Genomic DNA, 26921 nt, shown 5'->3' with positions numbered 1-26921 from the left:
TTCTAAACTCACTAACACTTCCTCTTATCCCATTCAAGGCCTCTTACACAAAAGCCATTCTTCCTACCATGGGGATGGTTTATAGTACTTAACCCCTATCACAGTGCTCAAATATTAGTAACATACTCACACAAATGACATAGCTACATTCCTATCTTCCTGAGAACTTTTATGTCCTTAAACATTATCAGAGCTTTTTGTTTTGCATCTTAATTAATCAATAACATCTCTTAGGATGCTATGCATCAAGATATTCAGAGGCTTCCCGACAGGCAAAGAAGTGGGGTGGGAGTGGAGACACTCAAGCAAACATCTTGTTCCTTAACTTTTCTTGGTCCTACACTCCCAACATGCTCCCTGCTCATCAGAAATCAAAACTACTAATCCTTCCTGAAGATTAAAAGCATGGGTTAAATCTCTACAAACAACACTTTCGACTTCAAGTGCAGAACAACCCAGATTCGCTCACCACATGAGGCCAGTAGATAGCATACAGCAAACAATGTTTGCAGCATCATGGGAAAACAGCAGTACCACACTTCTCCAACATCCACCATCCAAAGGCACAGTGAATTTTACATCTGACTTTAATATGGCAAGACTTATTTTCGTTCATCTAAGTAATGGTATATTATACTTAACACAGGAAACATACTAAGTGTTTCCCAGAGGCACTGAAACATTCAACAGCAGCACTATGTAGTATCTTCTATAATGTTCCAGGCATTCAAGATACAAAGTAAACAAAAGCAGTCCAGTGTACGCTTGCATTGAAGTGACAGAGAAATGTCTATCATAATCAAAAACTGCTGACACTGCAGGCTGGGCAGATGAGTCCACACCTGAACCGTGGGCTTGGCCTGCTCACGCAAACAAGTGGGCCTTCTCAAGAAAGCAACTGACCCAAGGTATGATTAAAAGTTGGTGAAAAGAAGCAAGAAGAATGAGCTAGACAAAGGGGAAGGAAGGGTAGCTAGAATTATGGAATTGTGTTTTCTTTACCAAACAGAACTATGACAAGAATAGGTTTTTCTTTTAATCCCAAGGTGTAGGGTTACAATCAGCTGACTATGACTTGCTGTAGCAGAGGCATGGTTCTGCCAGCTGTCGACAGTCTCTGCAATTGTGTGACATCAGAAGTTCTGGAAACTATTCAGAGACAAATGCTACGGCTAACCCCGAAAGGCGGGGTAGTTGGCTGGTAGATTTTCAGGGAGGTTGGTTACAATATCTTAGTAGTTGAGAAAGAATTAGAAAGCAGATTCAAGGACCTCCCACACCTCTCCCTCCTCTATCCTTTCTTTCCTATCTAGTGATGGGGTAAAACCAGGGGGGAAAGCTGTGGGGAAAAGAGGAACCCACAAAGCTGAGACAGGCTAAAAGAAGAACCTGGTCTGTGCAGGAAGGTCACTGTGGCTGTAGCACTCAGACCACTGCTGCAGAGACAGGGAAGGGCAGCACTTTCACTGTGATGAAGGGACTAGAGTGGAGTTGGGGTGGAGCAGATTAAACTGAAAAGGCAGCTGTAATGGTGGCAATTGGGGCCAGAGCAATGGTGACAGCAATGAGTACTGAGAAGTGTCAAGTCAAGGTGAGCAGGGGTCAGTATGTACTAGGTACATGCACGCATGAGCTCACACTCTACCTTATGCGTTATGTAAGGTTACAGCCACCTCACACCATTCTTTCTCTCACAAGAAAATATGGTAACAGCAGATCTGTCTAAAGTAGGTCCTGGTGGTGAACCAGGATCAAAATCCACAATTATCTGACTGCAAAGCTGACTAAAGAGTTATTATGAGAAGGGTATTTTTTAATTTGTTTGCTTAGGGAAAAGGGTTCTTTGCACAGCAAGTTTCCAAGACTTGAAGGCTTCCTGGATCATTTTACCAAAGCACCAAGAGAATGGGGCTGGTGGAGGACATGGCCTTTGGCTCCCACCCAACAACAAGATGCTGTTTAGAAGTTCTGCCATCCTAGGGAACATGGAAGTTCTGCCATCCTAGGGAACATGGAAGTTCTGCCATCCTAGGGAACATGGAAGTTCTGTCATCCTAGGGAACATGGAAGTTCTGCCATCCTAGGGAACATGGAAGTTCTGCCATCCTAGGGAACATGGAAGTTCTGTCATCCTAGGGAACATGGATGTTCTGCCATCCTAGGGAACATGGAAGTTCTGCCATCCTAGGGAACATGGATGTTCTGCCATCCTAGGGAACATGGAAGTTCTGCCATCCTAGGGAACATGGAAGTTCTGCCATCCTAGGGAACATGGAAGTTCTGCCATCCTAGGGAACATGGAAGTTCTGCCATCCTAGGGAACATGGAAGTTCTGCCATCCTAGGGAACATGGAAGTTCTGCCATCCTAGGGAACATGGAAGTTCTGCCATCCTAGGGAACATGGAAGTTCTGCCATCCTAGGGAACATGGAAGTTCTGTCATCCTAGGGAACATGGGAGGCCGTACCTATTTCAACATATCGACTTGGGAGATCCCTCATCTCACTGGCATGGCGCTCCTTCACTGAGCATATCTGAAAAAGAAGTTCACAGGTTATTCTCAGGAAGGGTAGGAAAGTCTCCATAGCATTTCTCCGTGAGGTAATTTTAAAGGTAATCGTGTCACCAAAGATGAAGTACACATAATCAATCTACTCTAAGACACAAAAGACAGAAAGGATTGGAGGTGACTTAGAAGTTTCGGGCTCAGACTGCTCTTGCAGGAGATTTGGTTCAGTTCTCAGAACCTGTATGGTGGCTCACAACTTTCTATAACTCCCGTTCTAAGGGATTCAATGCCCTTCTCTGGCCTTTGTGGGCACCGAATGCATAAAACGCCCCTACATGCATAAGATGTCCAAACATACATCCAGGCAAAACACTCATATACTTAGAGTAAAGAGTAAGTTAATTAGTTTGAATAACATGTGGCAACCAATTATTTAGATTACCCAACATTAGTCCAGTATGAAGGTACACTTTATGACAAAGAGAACTTGCATGGAAATGTGCTGTTTCTAATGGCCCTTTCTCTGAAGTTCCACTTAGGACAATAGACACATGCAGGAGGCGCTTTGGTAGAGCACACACTATGGCTGTCCAGAGTCTGCTGTCCAGTATTCCATATTAGGATCACATGTGTGTAGCCTGGAAGTTAAGAGTGGTTCCCATCCCATGAGAGAAGATGGAAAAATCAGCAAGTATAAGGCCTATAAAGTCTAATATTTCTACTATTAGCAGTTTCTCAAAATGTCTATCTTTATTTTAAATTATACATATAAAGTTGAGATCACATATGTATTTTTAAACCAGCAACTAAATATATATGGATCAATAATCTCTGACTTCCCCCATAAACACCAGATAATAGACATTATGAGTTAATTTTTTTAGGTTGGTGAGTACTATGAGTATTTATTTTTCTTATATCTTTCCAAATGAATGTACTTTCCAAAAAGAATCTATTCAACTTTGTAATAAGAAACAAGGTTGCTTTTGTTGTTGTTGTTTTTTATTTTTGTTAGTGTTTGGTCCTTCCTACAAGATTGAACTAGAAGTCAGGTACTGATCCACATGTCAGAGATCAGCTTCTTCCTTCACTTGCAGACGATGGCACTCCATAGTCACCAACCTAAGTATCACTAGACCATGAAATATTCTAATGCAGACAAACTCAAATAAAAAACTGAGAATGAACAACATCCCAGTCTAAGGATACCATCAATAACTCTACAATACAGCTACTGCTATTAATGTAAAAGCTTACTATAAATACTAAATATCATTTAAATATTCTTCTACCATATTGTTAGTGTCATTATAACACTGTATCATAAGAAACTAGTAAAACTTATTTGATCAACTTTCTTATTCCTTGTTTTTTATTTCTATCCATGAATATTATAAACAATAATACATGCTCAGTGTACACGAGTCTAAAATGTTAAGGATGTTACTTAGGCAAATTACTAGATATATAAAGCAGCCAGATCAATGGGTAGATGTACTTTATCTTTTTGTCTGACTCCTTCCTTAATGCACATATCTAAATTTGTCTCTAGCACAGCAGCAACTGTGAAGGCCTCAGGGAATTCTTTCCCTACTGTGGGACAAAATCCTACGGCTGCAGACACGTGAGAATCCACGAATATGTGACTGGCTGCTTTTCCCCTTAATTACTTTTGGACATCTGTCTCCTGCTCATTTCTCCCAGGTGCTTTCTCTTTCTGGTGAACTTCTGAGTTTATAAGAGACCTACTCTCCCCTCGACTTATGAGGAAAACTATTTAATCATCTCAGAACAATATTTCACAATACCAATCATATAGATAATAAGCCAAGGCCTCTATGCATTAAATTATGAACTATGCAGGGTGATTTAGTTTTAACCTCAGCTCACTGCCATCAGTTACCCAAATGAACTTAGTGGTCAAAGCTACAAAGAAAGGGTAATATGAAGATGAACATCTCTGATCAAGCCATCAAAATCAACCACACGTTCCATAAACAGCTAAGGGACTGGAAGTAGGACTGTGGGAAATTAAAACAGAGCTCAACAAATACAGCTTCATTCTGAGAACAGAGAAGGGCAATTACTTTCCCATCATAGAAAAGCACATCTTAAGATCTGTACTCGTGAAACAAAGTGTCCTACCACCACAGCGTTCTGATGAAAATATTAGGTTTCCCAGAAACCATTCACCGAATGGTTATAGATTCAGCGAATCTATAACGATTTGGGCTTAATATAAAGACCAAGTAAGTCACCTTGATGGAAGTTCCCCAGCCAATAATGAGTGTCACAGTGTCCTTCCAGCAGAGGCTGCAGGGATACATATCTGGGCGAAGACTTATATCATCTCGGGGAACATTGGTGATTCTTTGCTTTGAGGTGATATCAAAAATCTTCACTCCCTACAAAACAAAGCAACATTAAGCATCTCGTATTCTGGAGAGGGAGCGCAGCAAGAGGTGTGCTATTCAAATCGTGGTGTTTACTGGGCATGCCCAGGAGCCATACAAGGGCATGGTCTCTTTTTATACAAGCCCTATGAGAACTGCAAGGCTCCTTTCTGGACAAAGGCTCTGTTATCAGTGGAGGGCTTAAGTAACACAAATCTAGCACAAACATGTTTTCCACAGAGACACCAAGTTTGCTTTTCACCTGCTAGGCAGTAGACATTTCTAAAGGGACTGTTCTGAACAAGAATGAGTTTTAATTTTTCAGAAAGGCTTTGGTTCTGAAACCTGACGACAACATGTGACCCTTCAAAGTGCTCAGATGGAAGCACCAAGGGCTGCCGCCAGAGCATGAGCCTGGGGAACGTGGTTGTTGCCAGGACGCCCCAGGCAGCAGTGCTCAACGGAGACAATGTCTACTATTTCTATCCGCATGGAACTTTCTCAACTACGTGCCGAAATTTCAGAAAAGATGGCAAAGATGAAAAAGACTATTCTTTAAGTTTACTCCAGGCCCCTCGTTACATTACATAAACTCTAAGTACAATACACTCTTTAAATGACAGGCCCGTGTTTGGCCTATGAGTATGCCTGGGGTAAATAGGAAATCAAAGCTTGCTTCTCAGTGGCCGTGAGCAATGTGTAAATGGCATTTTCAGGGCACAGGCCCCGAGCAGCCTGTCAATAATTACGATGGCTTTTCATTTTCTTGGTTACTTGTGCCCCAGGTTTCTTCCTCTAAGACAGAATCTACAATGTGAACGCCCAGGCAGTCTGCCTTCCTTAAGCTGAGACGTGGTATCAATCACCATGTCTACTAGAACTGTAACTCCACTGGGCGTCTCTGTCCCAGCCCTTTCGACCGGGCAGCCTGGTAGCACTGTGCAAGTGCTAGAGACTGACGTGTGTTTACCATATTGTTGGCCCAAGCAATCAGATGGCCTCTCCACTTCACACTCCTTATGTTCCCTTCCCCTTCGTGCAGGACAGAAGACTTCCATCTGTTCATCCATGTCCGTTCGAATAGCAGCAACTGAGGACACAGCAAAACACAGGTTTTCAGACACCCAGAGTCACATAAAGATCCTTTATCCATCCTTTCTGCCTGTCACTGTTACCAAGGGACAAATAAGCCGCTCTCAGTGTTTCTTATGTTTCTTTTAAATACGTACCCTGATTTTGAAAAGAACCCCCTACATATCTTGAACTGCTTGAATTCCTACTTAGATTAGATTTGAGCACTGAGGTTATGACAAGTCCCCGCCACAAGATGGCACCAGAACACCAGGACTCGAAGCAAACAATGCCTTAGTGAATCCAGCTTTTAGGAAGGCTTTTCAAATAAGAAACTGGGAACTAATTAATTCTGTAAACTGGGAAATAAGAACCTTCTAAGTTTCTCACTGACACGACAGTCATCACAGCTTAAACCGCTTTAGCTGGAAGCAGTCATCTTTTCTTTCATTTAATCCAAAGCAAATCATTTGATAGTATTTTAACAGTAAATCAAATCACAAAGTATGGATTATTTATTTGCTTTAGGATTTAGGGTCTTTAAATTTTTCACAGTAGCTAGACACTGTATAAATAGAAGAATCTATTGTGAAAATCCTACTGGAAATTTAAAAATAAATATAACTGATCAAAACTCCTTAATTCTGAAGAAGATACAATTCTGGTAATTCATGCATTACTAACCTATTTTTCTTGATATCCCAACTTCAACTCTTTAAGCAACAGCATCTACGACATGAAAGCACGTCGGCTAGAAGTATGTGTGTTACCACTGTCTGCTAGTTGAGGACAGAGGCCGTGAGTGGACTGGGGTGAGGTTGGTATAGAGTCTGGGCCTGCGATCCCTCTGCCACCTTACTCTAGGGTTACTGGCAGGTGTCACCATTCCTGGCAAGAGGATTTTTGAAATTCCTTTCCGCTCACATCAGTGCTTTGTGTATATCTCCTATCATGTCAGGGATAACCTAGAAATTGATGCTATGCAATAAGGCAGCGAGCAAAAAGTACATTAAAGTTATATATGACAACCACAGACAGACTAAAAACATGGAAACCACCGAGCACAAAGGGAAAGTGGTAAAGCCAGGATGACTATCTGTCAGTCAGTGTCTCCCTACTCACCGATCTATCTATAAATATCTGTCTCTCTACATATATATGCATTCTAAGTATAAAAAATACCCAGGATATTAAAACCACTACAAAATAGTACTTTCTATGATTCTTAAATATTAATAAATTACCATATATTAAATATTTATATATAGAAAATAGTATATAAATATTAAGCATATATTACAAAGTAATCATAATTCTAAAAGAGGGTGATAGGAAATCTTACATATTTTTCTAAATATTCATGTTATTTTTATAATGTTAATTCATTAATAAGGATCAAGTCCATTGTCTTATTTTTACAAATTAATTTAATCAAGTTAATTTAGAGAGCTGGCTGGAGCATTAAAAAACATACTGAAATCTTAAAAGAGGATACAAATGTCCTTCTGAATTAATTTACAGAAACCACCACTAGCTTTTTAATTTAAAGATCTTTGAGAATTTTATGAGTACTGTATTTACATGGTTTCCACTTCTCATTCCTCTTCCTTTTGAATTCATGACCTCTCCTTTAATTATTGACACGCACACGCACACCATCCTATACAGCCTACTCAGTGTATTTAGTGTTCTAACTATGTTCATGTGTTAAGGGCAGACTCTCTGGGACAGGAGAACTGATCATGAGTCCTAAAGATGAAGGAAAATTCTCAAGGCTCTATTTCTAGGTGAACAGGTATGAGCAATTAATCACCACCCTTACTTTGAAAATATACCAACTTCTTCAGCAAATCATAAAGACTTGCTGTAATTAGAAACACAATTCAGATTCACTCCATGGATTTCCCTCTGCAGAGGAAACTGAGGTCAGCTGAACCCTTGCTTCCCTTTGTCCTGCTCTGCTTTCAGGAGTTCTAGTAGAAGGCAGAAGAAAAGGAAGGAGACAAGAACTCAGAACCCAGTCTAGGTCAGGTTTGGTTCAGACCTGCAATGTTTATTTGACATGAAATGGGGAAAGCAAAAATCCTCAATGAAGGTTTCATAAAGACAGAAAGGCCCAGGGCATGTCACATGCTGGAAAAATGAAACAAGCCGAAACCTAAAATACAAGCTAACTTCACTAAATGAAGGAAACACTTTAAACTATTATTCACTACAATATAATTGTGATTTGTCTTCATTTTGGATGGCTCTCAAAATGTAATAGTTTTGAACACGTCACTACTGCTTTTTGAAAATAAAAATGAACTGCTGTAAAGGAGCAGGCATCCTTCTGTGAGCCATGTCTCTCCAATGGCTTGGTCCCATCACGGCACCACAGTCCGGCTAAGTTGCCGCTTACTGGGGCTGGCTATCATTTGAGCTTCCTTGCTGCTCCCTGCTAGACACTCGGACATGATGGACAGGGAGACAGCACGTGGGCTTTCTGAGAGCTGCTCTTGGCCCTCCTCTCATTGTTAATACACATGTGTTTGCAACTGCTAGAGCTATGCAAGGACTCTCTCCTGATGTGTAACCAATTTCCATTTCCTAATGCTTCAAAAACTGTACTGAATACATGGAAATCTGTCCTGTCTCTAAAACTGAGTGGAAAGATTTCAACCTAATCCACACAATTAACACATCTCTATAAAAAGGGATTTACTCATGCCTAACACCTGCAATGACAGGCTATTCCTCAAGGGCAGAGAACGTAACTTTTACAAAGCTTATCACAATTTTGAAAACTACTTTTAATGTTAGTCTTCCGTTGCTCCGTTTAAGTAGCCGATGATCTTTTCACTGAGGGACACAGACGTGCCCTCTGTCTGGCTCTCTGGACTTGATGGCATCCACTTCTCTGGCTCTCTGCACCTAATCAGCTCCTCCCCCTTGCATCCTGTCCCCAGCTCCTCAGCAGTTCCTCTCAACGCTCTTCCCCGCCCTTATCCCTAATACACAAATTCAAGCTTCTAAGCCTCACGCGGTATTCAACTTCACATGTCTGCCAATTGCTGATGTTTTTATCATTGTCCTTTGTGAGGCTTGCTCCAGGGGACACAGGGCTTTATATAGGACACCAGCATCAAATGGTGCAGTCTCTGTTTATAGTTTTATACTAATCTATGGGAATTTTGAGCAGGAACATGTTTTCTAGCAGGAATGCCGAAGACAGTTCCGCACCTATGAGGCAGAGAAAGATAAACCACTTTTCTTACACACATTCGGCACTAATTTAAGTACCACAAAGCTATCCGCCCCGATTTCACTGACATTTAATAAAATCCATTTCTTTCTTCTAGTCATAAACCTGCCTAGAGACCTACTGAGCACGAGCGCTCTACAAAGCATTTTAGGGGTAAGTCATTGAACGAACTAGCCTTAAAAGCAGCTGGTTAATTTATTTGGTTTGTCTTCCACATCCTGTATTATCGAATTGTCATTATCCCAATACTGAGAGCAATTTAAGCTCAATGGGAGCTAAGTACACAGAGAGGAAAAGCTGTTTCCAAGAGGTCTATATTTCTGTTGTTGTTGAAGAAAGTATTTTAGGGCTTTCTTTCCCATAAATCCACATTCTGGCAGTCAGCACTCTCGGTGCTTATATTTCAATAGGAGCCTTCACGTACTGGCAATATACTTTATTCTTCTATGTTTTGTGCTGATAGATGTATCTACCACTTTTCTACACTATACAGTGGTACAGGGTGCACATCCCAGAGTCTCCCACACCTGGGCCAAGATCTCTAGCAGGTGGCCATACAGCCTGGGTTCTGGTACCCAGTGCTATCACTACCAGTCACCTACTCTCCCCTGACAAAGGAAGGAGGCACGTTTCAATTGTCAGCTCAGGATCTTGCAAATGTATGAACAATGTGACTTTTTAGCCTTCTTCAAGCCCTGCAATACTGCTTGCTGGGAGCAGCAAAGACTGGGACAGAGGGATCATGCCACAGGAAGTAGATATGGAAGCCACCAGCATTGTTCTTACACAAAGAAATAGGAGCTCGAGGAAAAGAGTCCATAAAAGACAACCTCTGCTAAGTCAGATGAGATAGTGGACAAGGAAAAGATCATGAATCTCTTACAAACATAAACCTCCGCAAGTCAGAACCTAACAGGGCAGTATCAGGAAAATGAGATAAAGGGCAGAAGGACAGGAACTAAAAGACTTGAGAATGATAAAAAAATAAAACTGCTAATAGAAAACAAGGACTGGAGAGATGGCTCAGTAGTCGTGGCTCACTGCTCTCCCATAGGATCAGAGCTCGGTCCTCGGAGCAACCTCAGGTGGCTAACTGGCCTCCACAGGCAGCTACACATACAAGGTATGCATGCACGCGCGCGCACGCGCGCGCACACACACACACACACACACACACACACACACACACACACACACAACCTCCCAAAACTAAAGTTGAAATGTCTCGTTTTTAATAGAAAAGATAACTGAATGGAACACTATCCAGTGTGGAGAAGGAGCTGGCTGTGCACCGCAGGGAGAGGCCCCTGATTCTGATGGAGCCGAGGGTGAGCAAGTAGCCAGGGAGCAGGTGAGAGCCTCCATCACGTGTCTTGCTTTGGCTCAGGACCAACATGGCCAACAGTTGTTGTTGCTGCTGTTTGTCTTTTCAAACCTCCACAAAGAAAGATCATAAAGCACGGCAGGATAGGGAACATTCCAGAATATTGTGTGGTAAATTCACTGGTTAATTTCTGAACATATCATAATCCTTCGGACATCTATTTCACGAGATAATTCCATGTGCTGACAAGGAGTCAAATGCAGAGCAAACACTGCCTCCACATGACGTGCCTATGAACTGGACTCTCACAGCCACTCGACCAACTATAAGCTTCATAGGAAATGCTTGAGAAGCATGATGCCAAGACCCTAAAAGGTGACTAGTTTTGTGTGGACATGTTGATAGTTGAAAAGAAAAGAAGCCTGAATCATTGCAAGGTAAAGTCTACTCAGCTACCACAGTTTCAAACGAGGAAATTAACACAAAAAGATGATGTTAAATACAAGGGGTCCCATGAGGAACAATTTGTTTTGTATTATAAAACAACAGATAAAACAACAGGCAACCGATGCAAATCTACCTATCTAACCCTACAGGCTAAAATACCAACTTACCCATTCCGAACCTTAGACTATTACACTGTTGTCTATAATGCCCACAGAAGCAAGTTCATGGCTACAAATACCTGAGAAATGAATTCATCTTAACTTTATGAAAGCCTGACACTAACTGGGCATACAGTCAGTCATTGATAGGTCTATAAATGTGGCAGAACCGATGGGTTTGGATTCCTTATATACTTCAATTTCTATTTGCTTCGCTTGACCTCTTACAGAGTATCTCCTTGAGAACAGTAATATTATCGCAGATTTAGGCAATTTTGGTAGTAAGGCTATTCTGAAAGTAGCAATAATTTGTGTTCAAAGTGATAATAAATATCAACTGGACAGTCTTCACTGGCCTGGTTTCTATTACATTAAAAGCAGCCCTGAGCAAAGAATGGAGTATTATTTGTAGTAATCAAGTTATGAAGTAAACCTAGGTGCCCATCAGGAGATGGAAGCTGTGGTGGTCTGAAAGAAAATGGCCCTCACAGGTTCATAGGGAGTGATACTAATACTAGTGGGTGTGACCTTGCTAATGTAGGCGTGGCATTTTTGGACAAAATGCATCTCTAGGGATGGGCTTTGAGGTCTCAAAGTGCTCAAAGTGCTCAAGCTAGGTCCAGTGTAACACTCTTGCTGCTGTCTGCGGCTCTAGATACAGAACTACCTCCACATCACCATGTCTGTCTGAGTTCCACAATGTTTCCTGCCAGGATGACAGGGGACTAAACTTCTGAACTGTAAGCCAGTCCCAATGAAATAATTTCCTTAGTAACAGCATCTCTTCACAGCAACAGAAATCCTAAGACAGAAGTATAAAGAAAATGTGGCATAAATACACAATAGAATACTATTCAATCACAAAAAAAATGGTAAGTTACATGCAAGACAATAAATAAAGCTGGAGATCATGCTGAGTGGAATAAGCAAGACTTTAAAACACAACTTATAAGTAGAAGAGAGACCACTAGGGGAAGGGGATGGAGTAGGAGGAGAGACAAGCATAGAGAAATAGGAAGGAAGAAAAGAACCGGTGAGAAAAAGGAGGGCAGATACACTCCAAACACAATGCATGCGTTACATGTCACAGTGAACCCTATTAATGTGCACAGCCCATATGCATGAGCACACTAGAGCTGGAGCACAGTGGGTGGAGCTTCCCTAACAAGCACGCGGTCCTGTGATCCATCCCGCAGAATATAGACCAGGTACGATTATTTATTCCTATATCCCTACCATTCAGGATATAGAGGCAGATGGATCAGAATTTCATGGTTATCTTACCAAAATAAAAGTTTGAGAACAATTGTGCTACATGAGACCCTGTCTCCAAAGGATGATGATGACTACAACGATGACTGCAATGATGGAGGAGGAGTAAGAAGGGGGGAGGGGGGAGGAGCAGCAGCAGCAGCATCAGCAGCAGCAGCATTTCTAGCTTCATCACAAGTAGACTATTGACAAACATAGACATAAACTAAAGGTCCAATAATAGAAACACAGCTGAGAAAACTAAACAGACTTGTAGAATGGACAATCATGCAGCTATTAAACGAGACCAAGCAAACATCTTCAAGGACACAGGGAATTTTATATACTACAAATTTTTAAGTAAAAACAAGCTCTGAACTGAGATGACTTTGTACATTCTTTTATTAATTCATTATAAAATAAATTAATGTGTCTAGCAAAAAGAAGAGCAAAAAGTATGTTCATAATTTTACTAGACATATACAATCAATGATTTGGTGTATAGTATCCCTTCTTGAATGTACCCACACACATAATTATATTTCTAAAACAATGCCATGGGACACTCCATACACTTTATAAAAGCACATCAATAAAACAATCTAGCAGATGAGATCACACTACTTAAACCAACTGACAAAGGGCAAGATTGATCTGCAAAGAGCTTGGCTTGTCACTCACAGGTAAGCCTTGGTCTGCTGATAAACATTGTCACAGAGCACCAGCGCTACACAGGGCCACTGGGTGAGGCGGAAGGATCTTGGTAAAAGCAAGACTACTCCATAGCATGTCTGTCTGAACTTTCTCCAAAATATAATCACATACCTCATCCTACCTAAAACAAAAGGCCCTGCTTCTTTTCCTTTGCACTTCAGCCTTGGTGCAGCCTCTGTCCTTTCGGATCAAGCTTATCAGATATTCAAGAACATGATTGCTCCGGCTGGTCTCTTTACAGCCTAGATTCTAAAACAAAAATTTACCTCCTGCAATTCACTCCATCCTCAAAGATTATCTTTTGACATCCTCTTCCTAAAACCTATGGCGGTTCTCCTGGTGATCTAGAGACACAGGGCACACAGCCATCTTGTGTGTAGTGCATTTCAACCTCAATGTTAAAAATACTGAGGAGAAATACTGTTTGGAAGTTTAAAAACAAAGAAAACAATAACACTATCAGATTTCTCCATATAAATTCTTACATATATGCATACAAATAAAAATACTTGTACACAAGTTTTTTTTTCCAATGATTCAGAATTTTTATTTTCTTATCAGATCATCACCCTGGTTAATTAATAAATCTTTCTCCTGTCATTCTGCTATTACTGCCTGACTCACATTCTTTGAAAACCACCATCCACTGTCATGATGTGGGTTCATACAATGACACTAATAACATGATCTGGGACCCTCCACAAAGGAATGTGTTCAGAAAGCAGATTTGAGCTAAGTAGTCCTTGAAATAAGCATTTCAGTTTGTACGTGTGATACTATCTGACAACGGTTTGTTCCTGGAACCCCGTATTTTATGTAGCCCTACTTAGAAAGGAAAAAATGGAGAGAACATTAATAACAATCCATCTGTACAAAGCCCCACAAGAAAACATGACAAGCATCTCTCCACCAGTTCTAGTGCTGAAGTGTGCAATAAGAGATTTAGTAATAGCAAGTGACAGAGGTTGGTTGCTCCAGGTAGAGAATGATTAAGAATGATCAATACACGTATGTGACACATAGAAAGGGCTAGACTACAGCCTGCAAAGTGCTTGCCTTAGAAGCATGAAGATCTGGGATTGATTCCCCAGAACCCATGTAAAAGAAGGCAAGCATATGCTTTTAGTTCCAGTACTGCGGAGTCACAGGAAGGCTGATTGTTAAGGCTCTATGACTGGACATCTTAAGTCTACATAGATTTAATTAACTAAGTAACTAATAATAATTAATTAATTAGTTAAATAATTTAACAAATTAGTATTTCTTAGTTCAGGTCAACAAGAGACCATGTAGACTGATGTTTATAATGGAGGCAAGGGCAGGCATAAGATAAGGCAAGGCCTGTGGTTGAACAGTAAAGGAAGGGTGGACACAGAGATTTTGAGAGGCAGGAGAGATAGGAGAAAAATGAGGAGGAAGATGGAGAAGGACAAACCAGATCCATGTGGCTTTAAACAGCCCAAGGTAGCTATGAATATCTTATAAGAGATGAATTATTATAACAAAATCTGTCTTATCTAGGTAGACAGTTTATATCAATATCAATCGGCTCTGACTGATATAAATATGGCTGATAGAGTACAAGCCTGTAGAGCTTTGATTTTGTCAGGTTACAGGAATTTGTGATAGCTAACCATGAGATAGGTGGTCATTGCATGGAGCTGGCATGGCAGCGACCTGCCATGGGAACTAGAGAAGCAGCAGCTGCTGGGACTAGACATAGCAGAGAGATCGCCACCAGGGCCAGAGAGTAGCGAGCGCTAGTGTAGCATGGTGACTTTTGTTCTTTTACTTAAATTTACCGCTACAAGACCATCTTTAAAAAAACAAACAAAAAATAAAAAAGTGAAGGGCAGTAAGGAAGAAAAACAGATAGAGACAGACAGACAGACAGACACACACACACACACACACAGAGGGGGGGGGAGGTGGACTGCCGCTGAGGAATAGCACCTGAGGTTGTCCTCTGGTTTCTACATGCATCAGACACAATTACAAGCATACACACATACATGTGAACATGCACCACCAAAAGAAGTATTATATATGGAAATGTTTGAAAAAAGAATTGAATTTATTGAATTTACTTAAAAAAAAATTGAACTCCTTACAGAAAAGCTTTCTTAACAGGCATTTGAAGGTTTTGTGTCAACAGGATCATAAAAGAAAATGAAGTTAGCATAATCCTTCCCACATTCCACATGCAGTGAAGACACCATTCCAAGACTTGGGAATCCTACAGAGAATCAATAGGAAAGCAACTGACATTTGGCATAGACGACTAAGAAAATGTCAATGTTGTGACTTAAATGATTTCTAGTTTACGAAACTGATTTCTATTTTTTAGCCTCAATCACTATAGAATATATGGAAAACTCCACCAAAGCATGTTGCCACAGAGTTAATTTGCAAATTGGTTTTATATGTCTGAGAAAAATGGCTGGAGAAGGCAGCCCTGACCATCACGTGACAGTGCTCACAACTATCGTAGACAGCTGAGCCCTTGGGTAGGGTACACAGCAGAGTACTAATCCTGGCAACCCTACTGGATGCCTACAGGCAGGGTATGAAGCAAGCATACCCTGCAAACAAAGAAACAAGCAAACAACAAAACAAAGGCCTAGCAGAAGCCTCACCTCATTCAGAAGCCCCTCCCCTGCATGTGGACTGACATTTCTCAGCATACAGAGCAGCTGGCCTCCACACCCAGGTCCCGCCACTTTATCCCACAATGGCAGGCAACTGCTATGTCACTTTAACAAGGACTCCAGTGGTGAACAGTATCACACTGAGCTACTGCTTTGTGAGAGGAGTTACATCAGCTTTCAGGGAAGGGTACTCCAGAGTTCAAAGGTAAAGGTCATATAAGGGTAAGCTTATCTTGCTGAAAAAGAAAAGCCATCCATTAGAAGGAAAAAAAAAGCATCCACACTTAGAAGCTTTTCGGCTAAAGCCAAAACTCCCTGGCTAGGCTCATTTATCAGACTTCCTTCTTGTGGAAATTCCATTGGTCCCTGTGTGTGAGAGACCCCTGGGATGACACTGTTAGAAGATGAGCTTTTTTTTCTTTCTTTTTCAAATATGGAAACAAACCAGAATTTCGAATATGCTTTTTCTTTCTATGCTCGTGTGTACTGGAGTACACAGACTTAACTTCAGCACTTCTACTAAGAAGTTTTCTCTGGAATCAAAAAAACTTTTTTCCCTAAACATTAAAAGGAAAAAAAAGGCACTCTGACCTACTATCCCAGTCCACTATGGATAAGCCATTGTCTCCCCAAACTAAGGAGCTAAAACCTTGAAAGGAAAATGAAACAGGGCTACGGTTGCCTCTGGAATTTCCTGCACACTCCTATATTCCTGCTGCCTGCTGATCCAGAAGAAGAGCTCTCAGGTCCTCCAGCACCTTGTCTGCCTGCACGCTGCCATGCTTTCCGTCATGGTGATGATGAGCTAAACCTCTGAAACTACAGACCAGCCCTAATGGTCTCGATGTCTCATCACAGCAACTAAGACAATAGTATTAAACAATTAGGGGCTGGAGAGATGACTCAGAGGTTAAAAGCACTGGCTGCTCTTCCAGAGGTCCTCAGTTCAATTCCCAACATCCACATGGTGGCTCAAAATCTTTTAACTGCAATTATATTGGACCTAATGCTCTCTTCTAATGTGCAGAGAAAATGCCCATATTTAAAATCAGTAAATAAACAAACAAATCTTTAAAAATGTTTAAACAACTAAAATATTATATGCAGTGTCTCAGTATTCTTATGAATAGCCCATATATCTTATCAGCAGAGCTTTGCTTTCCTGCCTGCTTTCCCAATCCCAGCCTGTGGGGAACTTCAACCCTGTTTATAGAGGGCAGCACAGAATGTAAAGGACCACAGAATAGGTCAGTGTTCTCACGGTACAACACCTCGGCTACACAGCATACTCCCTCTGGGCAATTCTTGAATGACAGCTCATTGCTGATTCTCACCTCTCAGCTACCTAGTGTTGGCCTTTATTTTACTCTTCTCCATCATCCACTTCCTACTGTATTCAGTAGGCTCTCGGTGCCCATGGCATGATTACTGTAAGCTTATCAATAATTACTAAATGCTAGACTCTTCAAATTGTGTGAATTTATGGTGCTAGTTTAAAACTCCAGTTAAAGCAATAGAAAATGCTTTTGAACCAAGGCAGTCTTTGCTTTCCTCATTTTTCAATGTTTATAAACTTCTATAACTTGATTAATAACTCTTAAAAGTTTGCCAACACACTGCAGAAGAAACTAACTGCTCACAACAGTCATTACTTCAGAGGCCTGCTGCTGCTGTGTGGTACATGGCCAGCTCAGTGGGGCCACTATGATGTGCACATATGGGGTGGAGAACTGGGAGAGAAAGAGAAGCAGATAGTTTGTGCATTACTAAGAGAGGAGAGATGGAAATACGAGGGTAGAAAGACACGGCTTGACGTGAGTAGCCTGCCCTGCCACCTGAGGCCATGGTGAAGTCCTAGCCCATGATGCCACTGAGAGACACATGCAGCATCAGGGGTCTCTGTCAATGTCTGTGGCTCATATTACTACCAAAGGCCATGGGGACAACCCTGCTGTGGCCCACTGCCTGGGACCATACAGCTGTCCAAGGGCTCTGCAGAGCTGGCCCCACCCCTTACTGGCTGTGGCACTCTGGAAAGCTTGCCTAAAGCCTTGCAGACTACTGGGTAGCACAGAATATCTGGCCCTGGTGGCAGGGCGTGCCAGTGAGCTGCCCCAAGTACAGGACAGCTACCCTGGCTTTGTGTGGTGGCGTGGGTGAGGGAGAGTGGGAGAGCTGGCTCATGGCAGCTGACAAAGGCATTGTGAAGAAATACAAAGAAAAAAATGTGGGCAATGGTGGTTGAGTAAGCTATGATTTTAAAGAGGAAACTGAGAGAGAGTCATTTGCAAAGATGACCATGGATATTGATTTAAAGCCTGTAGCATTGGACACCACAGAAATGCATCTGGTCCCTGTAGGAGAAGATAGTAAGTCCCAATGCCCAGAGAAGCCATAGGGTGATACACAGGAGTTTGTCAGAAGGAAAGTTGTGGGAGGGGGATGAGAAGACTTCGGGGTTAAGAGCACACACTGCTTCTTCAGTGGACTGCGTTTTGTTTAAGGCACCCATATCACATGGCCCACAGTTGCCGATAACTACATCTTCAATTAAACGCAACTATTTCAACAAAACACGATAATGCAAAAGCCATGTAGCACAGGCAATCTTTAAAAGTATATACTGTGTGCACAGAAGAAAGAAATGTTCTGGAGACGCCTACAACTACACCCAACCAATAGATTTTGAAAATATCACAACTAAATATATCACCAGAGTTTATAAAAACAATGTAACATTTTACTACTTATGAAGTATTAATTTACATAATAAACTCAATGAATTTGGGGAAACAAATCAATATTGTATAAAGAACACATACATCTTTCATGAAGCTCCTAACACGTAGGAGAATTTATAATGCCCCTTAAAGAGAGCTCAAGACTGTTTCAAGAGCAGAAGCTGCTGGAACATGAGCTGCTGTTAAAGACTTGCCTCAACCCTCGGCAAGCACCCAATCTCCAACCACTAATGAAAGCAATCTGCCTAAAGCAATTCTTAAAGGGGCAGCAGATTATTAGATCATTGTCTTCCCTGAATTATAACAGAATGCATGGATCACAATCAAAGTTAAGTGATTTTATGCAAACAAAATGTCCTCCCCAAAATCTGTTTAATAATGAAATAAGAGGGCTGTTAAAGTTATTTCTCCAAGTTGACAAATACAAGGGAGGTAGTTAATTTGTCTAAGGCAAGGGCAGTCAGATTAAGCTACGATTCCATCACTAACAACATAAGCCGTTTGAACCGTGTAAGCGGGGCTAGAACCAAAAGGTGTCAGTGGGCTACAGGGTGGAAGAGGAAAGGGCAACTGCTTAGAAGAAATCCAAGCTCATGTGACCTCCACTCTGCACCACCAAATGGGTCCCCAGGTCTGCTGTGTGGCCTTGAGAAAAGGATGTGCAATGGTCTACCCTGACACCTCGCTATGCGTCAGAGCACACCGTAGAATACTGTGATGCTTTAGAAAGTGGGGCTCAAAGCTGTCACCTCACAGCTACATCACCGCTCATACTACCTTTCTTAAGAGCGGCACACAAAATAATACTGTCATTTTAGTATGTGAGTGTTTGTTATAAAAATGTTATTTTAAAACTCTGGCTAATAAAATAGAAAACAAGTGACAATCACCACGGTCCTTTAATTTCGGGATTTATTATTTCTATGCACAGAAAGACATTCCAGAATTTTCCCTTCCTCACTGTGAACAGGCCAATGAGGAACAGCAGTAACTCTCTTGTCCCCACCACAGCCTGCAGGAGGTTTGTCCCAGGCAAGAGCAGCAATCCCTAATAACATGACTTTTGGTTTCATTTAAATGCTGCCTCCTGTGTGTGTGTGTGTGTGTGTGTGTGTAAAGGCACACACTTCAGCTGTCCCCTCCTTCAAAGATGGTGACTAACTCAGGCTGTACCCTAGAGATCAGTCTCAAGTTTCATGACATCGTCATTTGTCACATGCCACACAACATTACCTTTTTCCCGCCGGTCACAAACTGCTTACAACTGGATCTCACGAACTGGGGGTGCACAGCAATGATCTACAAAAGAAAAAGCAGCCAAGCCTGGTTTAAACGTCCCAGGTGAAAGAAAGAGCGTGACAGTTTCTTGTCCGTTCTGGTAACTGAATGAATTCAGGTAAGGTTCTAAGACTGCTGAAGGTGCTCTTGTGTGGTAAGACATCTTCTCTGTAGCAGAATCAAAGCTGCACAAGAGTGAAGGGCTTTGCTTCTCACTTCTGAGCGGACACCTCGCCTAAAGTCACGCAGGGGAAGGGACCAAGGAAGTGTGCGATGGCTCAAGCATCTGTAACTAGGTACACAAGAGGACACTACATACTACATACATCTCATACTAAGATGTGCAGGTCTGTGCAGGGCTGCTCCACACTGCTCCTGCTGGTGGATTTATGTCATGGACACCATGAGCACAAGCTGGGTGAAGGTGGAATGCAGTGAAGTCCAGAGCTCCCATCAGCCCAGTTCCTCGACCAGCTCTTTGTATACAAGCTTCACTCTTGCCTTGTCATCCCCAACTATCTACGGTTCAGAAACTTCCCAAACCTTCAGTTGAATATGTTTTACATTTCTGTAATTAACTCATATATTTCTTTCCTCCTACTAGACAGGTTAATCGTTTCTCTACACTGTCACTGTCAGGTTAATTTAACAGACATCTTGTCATTTTTGTGATACATTGTTAGTACAATGTTCTCCTCAGCTCTACCCTAGCCCATCCTAATTACCAACACAGAAACACACATTACATCCCTCCAAATCCTTACCACCTCTAACAGCCTTGCAAGCTCTCTCACAACAAATAATGAGCCAACCCCCCCCCCTTAAAAAACAAAAAACAAAAAATCTTACCCTACCTCATATAAGTTGAGCAAGATAAGGCAGGAGCACGGGCACACTAGCTGCTCCTCTGAGCCTGCATCACCTGGGCTGAGCCCCTCTCCCAGTGCCTGCCTCACTCACGGGAAGGACTCAGACACTTCCTCCCTAAGCTGCCAACCTCACTGCTCAGTACTGCTCTGCCCAGTACTATTTCCTTGGGTCTTCACTCTCTACCCATTCTTCCATTAACCAAAACACAGTCTATGAACATGATGTCTCCATACTGGCCTATTTTGTATCACCGTGATGACATCGTTTTTATGAACAAATGTCTTGGGAGAAGAATCTTTCCTGGTGTGTGTGACTCCATCTTCTGGAACTCAGTGGGACCACTGTCCTTACTATGGCCATTGGGACACTCACAGGGGCCAGGTTGAAACACTGGACACTGCCCTGCCTGCAGGCTGCCTTTAACAGCACCGCCATCTCTCTGGAAACTCTCTCCTTGGTGTTCCAGTCACCAGCCTGCATTTTTCCCAGGCTTCCTAAGAACGACCTCTCAGGCTTTTTACTTTCACTGCAGTGTTTTGAGAGCTCCAGAATATCAACATCAATCTTCTCTTTTCACCCTATAGCCGTGAAGTGGCCAATATCCTTAAAATGGTTTCTCCTCAACTCACCTCAAATTACCAACTGTGTTTAAGGCACAACAGTCTCCACCAAGAAGGCCAACGCCTATTCCTAAACTTTGTGTAAAGCTACAGATGTAGCCCAGCTCTCAAAATTCCTGACCAACTTCCCAATGCCATCACTCAAATGATTACCTAAGACAATTGGGGAGATTTCCTACAGCAGAACACTGGATTTACTTTCTGCACATTCGTCTTTAACGTCATTCAGCCCACCGTCCTAGGGCTACAATGTCTACCTCTTGAAAACTGTCTCAATCAATTTCCCATCTTGAACACTCAAGCTTGCTCCCTTTTCTAAGCTCCTTAGTGATTTGTCCAGTACACGACATCAGCCTTCTAAATTGTCTCTTTCCTAGTGACTCTCCTGTTTAAATCCCCTTCCTTTCTGGCAAAGTCAGCTTTCTAAAACACGTGTCAGATCTTATCCATCCTTCACTACTACTGTTCAATCAATATTTGAATAAACACGTGAAGAAAACACGTGTACTCCTTTGAGACTACAGCAGATACTTGAGCATGATGGGTATCTGCAGCTGAGCTCTGTGCCCTACCCATCAGACCTGCCATCTCTGCTACATAGTCGCCATGTTAGCCCCGCTACAGCCAGGCTCCATCTATGCCACTCTTGTTCTTAGGCACTGACCTATAAGATGGATGCCAAGTTCCTTAGTCTAAAGATCCGGCCTGTTCCAGTCGGCCTTTAATTGCCTCTTTAGTCTTCCATACACATCTAAGCAAGACTTCCTGCCACTTACTGGACACAGTTGGAACTGTCTGGCCTTTCCATGTCTCCCATACTCTTCCAAATAAAAGGCCAGTACCTTCCTCTGTATCAAAGATGGGTCAGACTTTATAGCTCAGGCTATAAAGCCAGCCCTCTAAAACAACACACCCCAACAAAAACCAGATAAGCATCACTTCTTCAGAACTTAGTATGATTCTTTTTGGCCCTGTCATCTTAGTCAAAATGGAAAGTGTGTGTGTGTTTGTGTGTGTGTGTGTGTGTGTGTGAGAGAGAGAGAGAGAGAGAAAGAGAGAGAGAGACAGACAGACAGACAGACAGACAGACAGACAGAGATAGAAAGATTTAATCCACTCAAATTAAAGCTCCTAGAATATAGAGCAATACCAAAGTAACAACCTCTGCATCTGGCCTCAGTCTCACCATTCAAGTGGTACCAGCACACCAAGACTAAACAGATATTTGTGTACAGGATAAGCAGAGTCTCCATTCTTATGGTCATTCTTATCTAGGGGAAAAAACTCTTTCATGAGGGAAAGCTTGCTAAGTACTTACTTTAATGGGACAGTCGAAAGTCTCATGAAATTCTTCTCCAGAATACAGTCCAAAGACCTGCAGCTGAGAAATAAACAGACCAAATCAGTTTATCATGACCTTGACAGAGAGCTGAGCCAGCAAAGAAAAGGAAAGGAAGCAAAAGAAATGTGGGACATTCCGAGTCTAAGTCCCTGACCTCTGTGAAGTACCCAGTGCAAACTATCTCATCAGAGGAGGGCGCGCTATGTCAATGAGCTTTTACAAGCACCTTAGAGAACTGGCACAGAGGCAGGGGATATGGAGAAGATGGAGGGAGGAAAGTGGAAAATAGTGTAATTATATTTTAATAACTAAGATGACAATAAAAAAGCTTTATGAGCACCATATAGATAGTGATGCCTTTACTCACTACACAATTATTAAACAAATACCAACTTTCAGAAAGGAAATAGATATGGATAAGTTGCTAATATTCTTTTACAAATTTCTTACAGGCTAATCGCAGTTTTCCTCCCAACAGCAAAAACAAACAAACAAACAAACCAAGAAAAAAAAAAACCAAGCGTCTACCTTGAGTCAGACATATATGGTTTACAGACACAGACAAGCACACACACATGCATACATGTGCCCATCTATAGAAGCATGAACACAGATTCATTCCAAACCTATGCTGCATCTATTCTGTGTGTAAATGATAGATTACAGTTGCTCCTCTTCAGTGTTTATTTTCCATCTTAAGATCTTAAGCTGTTTTATTCAGGTGTATTTCCCCAGCTTTTCAACCAGCCACAGCAGAAACACAACAAAAACCTAAGCAGGTCTAATGTGTATAACATAAAAGGATACAAATCACATATCTTAGCTAGACACAATTTGTGACATAAAGCTGACTCTTCAACGTTCACCCAGAGAAAGAACAAGAACCTCAGCTCTGTCAGTGTGATTCCCACACTCAGTGGCTGAGGCTGCAGGATCAAGACTTAATCCGACCTAGGAAAAGCCAAATAAGAGAGAACAAGCAAGAAAAGGAAGAGAGGGAGGAGGGAGCACACAGAGAGATACAAAGGCTGGAAAAGAAGACAGGAAGCAAAAATGTAAGGAAAGAAGAAAACAAAAAGAAACAAAGTCCAAGGAGCTCCTCTAACATTCTTCTCAGTGAATGATCCCTGAACCCCGTGGCCACCTATCTGTGCACAAGCCACACTGTCGTTTCTGTCTCACACAAATGGAAGCACAAGCCAGTCCACTGCTGCCCTTTTCAGCAGTGCCCCTGTGAGCTTCCCGTATGCTGCAGCGGTTGGCTCTCTGCTGCTGCTGTGAGGCTGGCAATGTGCAAGTGTGTCAGGACTCACTCCCTCCTCCCGCTGACAACCAGCTGCTCTGGCACCAGATGAGAAGGTTGATGAGCGTTTGCAGACATCCTCTCCTCACCTCCTGGTTAAATTACACGAGTGAATCCCACATAACCAGGGGTGCGGATGTCAGCTCACAGTTATAATTACGTTCATATTTAATGGACAAAAATATTTAAGAGATTTGCTTCATTTATTTAGGATTTTTAAAAAAATGCTTATGAGTGTTTTGGCTGAATGCATTGTATGCGCATCACATGACTGCCTGATGCCAGAAGAAGCCAGAAGACAGGGCATCAGATGTGCTGGTACTGGAGTTACAGATGGTTGTGAGCCAGAATGTGAAAACTGGACATTTGTCTTACTTAGAGTTTTACTTCTGTGAGCAGACACCATGACCAAGATAAGTCTTATTAAGAACAACATTTAATTGGGGCTGGATAACAGGTTCAGAGGTTTAGTCTATTATCATCAAGGCAGGAATATGGCAGCATCCAGGCAGGCATGGTACAGTAGGAGCAGAGAGTTCTACATCTTCATCTGAAGGCTGCTAGCAGAATATTAGCTGAAGGCAGTTAGGACAAGAATATTAAAACTCACACCAACAAGGCCATACCTACTCCAATGAGGCCACACCTACTAACAGTGTCAACTCCCTGGGTCAAGCATATACAAACCATCACATTCCACTCCCTGGTCCCCATAGGCTTGTTCAAACATGTGAGTCTATGGGGGCCATACCTAAACATACCATAATGCAAAATACATTTAGTCTAACTTCCAAAGTTCTCATAGTATATAGCAGTCTCAACAATGTTAAGTCCAAAGTTCAAAGTCTCCTCTCAGATTCATCTAATCACTTAACTGGCAAAACAGGAAACCAGCTGGGCAAACTCAAAACTCTACACCTCCATGTCTGGTGTCAAAATAGTCTTCAGATTTTCAACTCCTTTTTCATCTTTGTTGACTACAACACATTTCTGTCTCCTAGGATGGTTCCACTCCCTGTTAGCAACTTTTCTCAGCAGATAGCCCATGGCTCTGGCATCTTGAAAATCTTGGGTCTCCAAAGCAACTTCAATGTTACAGCTTCTTGTTTCAATGTCTGGGTTCCGCACATAATCGTCTGGGCTCCTCCTAAGGGCTAGTGTCATTTCTCCAGCTCTGCCCTCTGTAGCACTCTAAGTTCAGGTTCATCCATTCTTCCACTGACACTGCTGTTCTTGGTGATCATCCCATGGTATTGGCATCTGCAATATGCTGGGGTCTTCTGTTGCAACGAGGCTTCAACAATAGCCTCTCATAGGCTCTCTTCATGGTGCCAAGCCTCAAATCCTTTACATGGTCCCTTCAGTCTGAGGCCATCAACTGCAACTGAGGCTGCACCTTCACCAATGGCCTTCATGGCCCCTCACAGTGCCAAGCCTCAAATGTTCTCCATGATGCCTTCATGCCTTCAAAACCAGTACCACCTGGGTGACTCTCACACATTACCAAGCACAGCTGCAGCATGAGGTACAACCTTGGCTGTCTCTGGAACACAGCTTCTTTGTGCTCTCAGAAAACACTTCCCAGAATATTTCACTTCAGTGATGCTGGTCTCTTCTTAATTACCAGCTCCAGCTAACCAACATCATTGTCCCAGTAACCTCCTTCTATTCTTGACTCTAAAGTCAGAACCAAATGACCAAAGTTGCTGAGTTCTGCTGCTTGCAGGACCTGGAACATGGCCCCTTGTTCTATTACATTATCATAAGCTTTCTGTTTCCCAACTCTTTCACTGCCTAAGCTTAGCTGTTCTGGAACTTTGCTCTTTAGACTGACTTTGAACTTGAAGATCTGCATGCCTTTCTTGTAGGATTAAAGGTGTGATCCACCATGCCCGGACTTAAACTTTTCTTCACCTAGAATGCCTAGATCTAAATTTAGCTAGTTGGGATCTTGCCCCAAAGTCTTACTCCCTTCATCTGCTATCTCCTTGAACACAGGATTAGACTCCATTTCACTTGCTGGTGTCTCTTTAATATTTGAACCATATATTTTATATTTTTTCCCTCCCAGCTTGCTATAGTTGTTTAAAATGCTCTTCATGAGACATAAACAGAGAACAAAGTCTATGATGAGCATTTCTGAGACTTCTTTAGTCAATGCAATTCATCTGATTCTCTTTACCTTAGCCCCAGGCAGACTCTTCAGACAAGGGCAAAAACCAGCCACATTCTTTACCAAAATACCACAAAAACAGTCTCTAGTCCATATATTTAAATTCTCCACTGAAACCTCTTGGGCCAGATCTGCACAATTCAAATCACTCTCAGGAACAAAGTTTTTCATATTCTAGAAAAACTCATTAGGCCCCATTTAGAGCATGCCACAGCTTTCCAAATCCAGAGTCCCCAGATCCACGTTCTTCCAAACAAAAGCATGGTCAGGCCTATCACAGCAATACCCCAGTCCTTGGTACCAACTTCTGTCTTAGTTAGAGTTTTACTGCTGTGAACAGACACCATGACCAAGATAAGTCTTATAAAGGACAACATTTAACTGGGGCTGGCTAACAGGTTCAGAGGTTGAGTCCATTATCATCAAGGCAGCAACATGGCAGCATCCAGGCAGGCATGGTACAGGGGGGGATGAGAGTTCTACATCTTCATTTGAAGGCTGTTAGCAGAATACTGGCTTCCAGGCAGCTAGGACAAGAATATTAAAACCCACACCAACAAGGCCACCCCTCCCAACAGTGCTACTCCCTGGCCAAGCATATGCAAACCATCACAGCATTGAACCTATTTCTCTGCAAGGGCAAGCTAGATATAGTCACAGGAGTCACCTAGAAAGAGAACCTCAATGGAGGAGCAGCTCCATCAGTTGGCTTGTGGGCATGTCTGTGGGGAATCTGGGCGACTGATCATTGATATGGGAGGGTCTAGCACACTGTAGACAGTACTCGCCCTGGGCAGGTGGACCTGGGAAAACAGTGAGGAGCAAGCTGCGAAGA

The 26921-nt window shown here is 42.2% G+C and overlaps 1 protein-coding gene across 1 annotated transcript in view; it reads right to left on the bottom strand.

The window, feature by feature from the left end:
* Positions 1-26921, bottom strand: part of VPS41 (VPS41 subunit of HOPS complex) — a 141964-nt gene that overhangs the window by 53818 nt on the left and 61225 nt on the right. The window contains exons 6-10 of the mRNA XM_080918301.1: positions 22587-22649; positions 19734-19799; positions 5873-5992; positions 4768-4914; positions 2468-2534 (exon numbers count right to left, since the gene is read on the bottom strand). Coding sequence (XP_080774427.1) covers positions 2468-2534; positions 4768-4914; positions 5873-5992; positions 19734-19799; positions 22587-22649 — 463 coding nt within the window. The remainder of the gene's footprint in view (positions 1-2467; positions 2535-4767; positions 4915-5872; positions 5993-19733; positions 19800-22586; positions 22650-26921) is intronic.

The sequence above is a fragment of the Micromys minutus genome (genome assembly GCF_963924665.1).
Source record: "Micromys minutus genome assembly, chromosome: 6".
Taxonomy (NCBI): Eukaryota; Metazoa; Chordata; class Mammalia; order Rodentia; family Muridae; genus Micromys; species Micromys minutus.
Note: the sequence above shows the minus strand (reverse complement) of the source record. Positions and strands in the feature narration are given on the sequence as shown.